The following is a 5096-nucleotide window of genomic DNA, read 5'->3' on the forward strand; positions in this document are numbered from 1 at the left end:
TTATTTAAATATTTTTTTCTTAATCATTTCTTTTATTTTTCCATTAATTAATAGCCTTTTATTTTATTTTTCCACTTATCTCTTATGTTTCCAGCTTTGATCTAACCACATGTAATACATAAGATTGTAACCTAATAATTAAAAACGGACAAAGTAAAATGTTATACCACATGTGATACACAAGTGTCTAACCTAATAATAAATAAAAAACAAAGTAGCATGTTATAATAAGTAAATAGTACATTAAAATTCATTTTTTAAAACATATCTTAACGAATGTATGTGTTATGCTATTACATTATATTTATTCAACCTTGCAATACACGGGTTTTCTAAAGATGTAACTTTTTTTATACTTACTATATAAAATTACGTGTATTTATCCCGTGTAATACACGGGGTTTTAACTTAGTATTGTATTATAGTTCACATAAAAATTCGATTAATCATGATAAAATGTGATATGTTAATCTAATTTTGTAAAATAAAAAATAATGATAAACATCTTCAAGTTTTTAATAAATGATATAAATTTAAACAACAACCAAAAGAGTTACTATTTTTTTAACGCACAAGGCCACCATCTCAGAACCTATGTTATACTCATCTCTAATCACACATATTTTTTTTATATTAGTTTAGACATTTAAAATTTATTAATTAAGTAAAAAAGAGACATTTAAAAAAGACAGAGATAGAGATGAGAAGGGAGTGGGGTACCACCTATCCCACGAAAGCCCGTGACCTGAGAGAGGGGCGCAGTATGTCACACGTCCCATGGTGCGAGTTGTTTAGATCTAACTTTGAAACCACCTATCACCCCGTCCGAGGGGTATAGCGCATGGCCTAAAGAGATTGTTTAGATCTAACTTTGAAACCATCTCATAAATAATGATGTAAGAAAGTTAAAAAAAAAGTTAGATCCAAACAAAAGCAGAGCATTTATGTATGATTGTTAGAGTAAAAGTACATATACCTAAATTTCATATACTTTCAATATCCACTCATTATCCATCAGCCATCTTTGGCATGGCCCCCCCTCCCCCTTCTTCCTATTTTTCTCCCTATAAATTAACATATCAGTCTCACAATGATATCCAAACAAAACAAATAGCTATTCATCATTATCATCATCATATCCTTCATCAAATTCTCTCTCTCTCTATAAATCTGTATCCATACATCAATAAAAATACCATAAAATAATATAAACAAAGCCAATGGATCTTGCCAATTCTTCCAATGTCATCTTCCACTATAACTTCTTTTCATCTGCAACATCAGCACCATTATTGCCTTCCTTGTCATTGGGAACATTGTTCTGTAATCTGATGTCATCACCATCAACCAGCCCTTTGTTTATTAACTCCATTGATGCCCATTTTTCTGCTCAAGATTCCATTTAAGTTCATAAATTTTTAATCTTTTCTTGTTTTTCCTTCACTAATTCTTGCAAAGTTCATATCTTTTTCAACTTTCTTGAAGAAAGAATGTTGCTTTCATCACTTCCTGGATTCTCTCATCAACTCAGGTACTTGTTATGAGTAACTGTTTATTTATATATTTTTTTTTAAATAAAAAGGGTTGGCGGCGCAGCTTGTTGCCCGTCTACCTTCTGTTTTGATGTAACTTAACAAGTTTTCTGGTTATATTTTTTAAAACTTAAAGTAAAAAAAAAAAGGGGGGGGGGGGTTTAGCAAATGGGATTTGTTTCTTTTTAGTGAACTTTCAGTAATATTGCAATTTGAGGTTGTTTGGATAATGTGTTTTTGATACTATTTAGTTCTATTTGTTACCTCTATGTCATATATTAGTGAATTGGAGAAGAAATAGTGCATATGGCAATATGGGTTTATTCTGAATTACCATATTCAGGTATGGTGATTACAAACCCAAAACAATGACCGATTTCGCTACTCCGGCTGCCTTACAAGTGCAAAACAAGCGGAAATCGAGTATTTCGCCGGTGACAAACATCTCCAACGTTAAATCGCATGATTTTAGTCCATCAAAATCCTACCAGGAGGTTTGAATTTATGTTAACTTCACATGTTCTGTCGTAACTTTACTTGTGATGCATTTATCATTTATGTGATTTCATATTTATTTAGCCTTATTCGTGCTCGGATCACCCTTATTTTTTTACCTTTGTTTTAAGTGATTATAATCAAGCTTAATATATTATCTTATAATATATGATCATGGAAAATTATCAGGTTCTTATTGCTGCAAGAGAAAAGTTTACGCAACAGATATCTTTTCGGTCAAAGGACAAAGATATATCCCTTGCTAAGGTGAACTTTCTTTGAATCTTTTCGTATCCTGTTTCAAATCAATTGTTCGGTACTTAGTTGGCTATTACGATAATCAGGCTATATACGCGTGTGACTTACATAAAATCTGTATTTCAAAAGTCTTGGATCCAACCCGTGTGACTTACATAAAAGATGACAAATCTTGATGACTCAGTTTTGATCTATGCAATATGCAGACTTTGCTATATATTGCAGCCGAAGATGAAGCGTTTATGGCTCATAACCGTGAGATGGATACGCATTCGTTCCAAAACGAAAGGAACGATACCAATGTATTGTCGGATCGCCGAGATTGGGACTGCATTGAAACTATGCCTATGGCAGGAAAGAAAATTGATGATTGGCTATTAGAGTTAGACAACATAGCGAACGAAGTTAAAGTCGAATTGAGTTCAAGAGACATAGGGTGCCATTTGGTTGAAGTTTTGGAGGCAGTGAACAAAGTTCTGTTTGAATCTATAGGTTTCAGAAGATCACCTATTGTAGATTCAAAATGTTCTTACTTGCATTCGGTTTTATCCTCAAAATATGGCAGTGGTATACCTTCACTTAATCTTTTTTTTTTTTAATAATATAACTTTCTATGATTATACTTTGGATCTGATTGTATAATTACCTTTGGCAGCAATTTTGCTTAGCATAATATATATTGAGATTTGTCAAAGACTTAAGTTGACCATTGTCGGGTCTCGGGTCGGTGAAGACTTCTTGATTTGGCCCAAAACAGGGAACCCAGAGGTACATTTGACATGATCAAATAAAAAAAAAATACATAATGAAATATGAAAAATTAAAAATTTTTGGTGTCACAGGAGCTTTTTAAGGTAAATTCGGGACATAGCTTATTTGGGATTGTTAACGGGCGGTGTGTTGAGGACCCGAAATCTATGGCGTCTGACTTAACCTGCAATTCACTTCCGGGTCTTGACATTGCTACGAATCGGGACATAATAGGGATATATCTTGCTAATTTGATAGTAAGTTAAATTACTTAAACTATGTGATAAACTTCATTTATTTGTCATTTTTTTTTTATTTTCTAAAAAAACTTTGTAGCGGCTTCATTGGAAACGCGCGTCAAGAATGAACCATGGATTGATGTTGACTTCTCCGCTCAGACGACTCCATGATGAGAGTAAAATCAATGGTTCTACTAGCATGCCATTGTTGCGCCCTCAAGATCTTAGGTAAAATTAAAAAGTATATGCTGTGGTTATCCTGATTAGCGAATAACTTGATACTTGTGGTCTAAATGAGTCTAGTTGTGTGTTTGGTTTTTAAACTGTAGGTTGGCGATCATGGCGTCAGAAAGACTGTTGATCCTGCAGCCACATAACTGGGCTTTGAGGCGGGATCACGGCATGATGTGGTACTATAGCAGGTATGAAATCTTTTCTTAGGCCAAAATGAGTACTTTTTGTATAGGTCCAAAAGGGTCGGGTTGGGTTGACGTGAAAAACTTTGACGTGATACTAAAACATTTTTTCTTTACAGGGATTATGGGAAGGCGGTTCAAGAGCTAAGTATATGTATGGCGTTTGCACCCGAAGAAGAGGCCGAAGTCCTGGAACCGTTTGTGGAGAAGTTGCATTTGTTGCAACTTGAGTCTTCGTGGAAATCTCGAGGACATAAAGGACGCTTAACGGTTCCGTAGATGATAGACTCGTGTTTGTTTTGTTTGTACAAAATGTGACTCATGGTCTAGCTTCATCAAGTGCTTAGCTTCAAGGATATTATCGAGTTGTTAACCTTGAAAAATATAAGGATGTGTAGTGTACTACCTAGCTTCCACCTTGTTTCACTTGTAATGTATTATATTTACTTCAAGAGGATATTTGCACATGTATCATTCTAAATTGAAGCCCCCCCCCTCTATATATTTATACTCTCTAGTGAAAGTGTATTGTACAATTAGGCTTAACGTACGTTGTGTACGCTGTGAATATATAACATGCGAATTTTGTACTTACAACATGCGATTTCTTGGATAGGGGTAAATTCGCATGAGTAAAAAAACAATCGCATGTTTTAAAAAATAACAAGTCACATGTTGAAAAAAATAACAAAATCGAATGTCACATGTTATATATTCACAGCGTACACATCGTACGTTAAGTTGTACGTTAATCATTGGGCTTAATGTACAATGCGTACGCTGTGAATATATAACATGCGATTTTGTTTTTGTAATCATCATGCGATTTTGTTATTTTTTTTCAACATGCGACTTGTTATTTTTTCAAACATGCGATTGTTTTTTTTACTCATGCGAATTTACCCCCTATCCAAGAAATCGCATGTTGTAAGTACAAAATTCGCATGTTATATATTCACAGCGTACGCAGCCCAGTTGTACAATACACTTTCTCTCTCTCTCTCTCTCTATATATATATATATATATAAAGTTAAAAATACAAGACCACATTATCATGTGATGCCTACACGAGCATCTCAACCGCACAATTGATCTAATCTAGGCCTTCAATTGAACGTTGTGGCACAATAGTAATTAACTTTGCCAAATTACGCACGTTATTTGCATAACTACGTATGAGTTAGGTTAAGCCCTAATTACGCACGTTATTTGCATAATTACGCATAAGTTTGGTTAACCCTAATTACGCACGTCATTTGCATAATTACGCATGTTATATTGGTGGTGTTTTCTTTTTTAGACACAATTAATTTTCAAACATAAATGTAACCTTTGTAATTTTTTGTTAGTTCACATAACAAAAAGCATTTACATAAACAACATAAAACGTTATATACCATAGTAT

General features: G+C 33.8%; 1 protein-coding gene across 2 annotated transcripts; it reads left to right on the top strand.

Annotated features, from left to right (window-relative positions):
- The first annotated feature begins 1087 nt into the window (after positions 1–1087).
- LOC110921221 lies at positions 1088–4194 on the top strand. 2 transcript variants are annotated; one of them, XM_022165510.2, is made up of 9 exons: positions 1088–1531; positions 1815–2026; positions 2217–2294; positions 2492–2852; positions 2941–3053; positions 3128–3292; positions 3372–3502; positions 3604–3696; positions 3810–4194. In XM_022165510.2, the coding sequence occupies exons 2-9, from the start codon at positions 1901–1903 to the stop codon at positions 3967–3969; spliced, it is 1227 nt and encodes a 408-aa protein (XP_022021202.1). In that variant the 5' UTR covers positions 1088–1531; positions 1815–1900; the 3' UTR covers positions 3970–4194. The 2 variants fall into 2 exon arrangements, with proteins under 2 accessions (XP_022021202.1, XP_022021201.1); XM_022165509.2 differs by having other exon boundaries at positions 1876–2026.
- Positions 4195–5096: the final 902 nt, after the last annotated feature.

The sequence above is a fragment of the Helianthus annuus genome, chromosome 17, assembly GCF_002127325.2.
Source record: "Helianthus annuus cultivar XRQ/B chromosome 17, HanXRQr2.0-SUNRISE, whole genome shotgun sequence".
In the NCBI taxonomy this organism is placed as follows: Eukaryota; Viridiplantae; Streptophyta; class Magnoliopsida; order Asterales; family Asteraceae; genus Helianthus; species Helianthus annuus.

Bases quoted from the DNA above. Each gene is read 5' to 3' on its own strand.
- LOC110921221 (XM_022165509.2), top strand. From the start codon at position 1,491: ATGTTGCTTTCATCACTTCCTGGATTCTCTCATCAACTCAG. The intron at 2,295-2,491 runs GTGAACTTTCTT...TGCAATATGCAG, and splicing joins AAGATATATCCCTTGCTAAG to ACTTTGCTATATATTGCAGC. The intron at 3,293-3,371 runs GTAAGTTAAATT...AAAACTTTGTAG, and splicing joins TATATCTTGCTAATTTGATA to CGGCTTCATTGGAAACGCGC.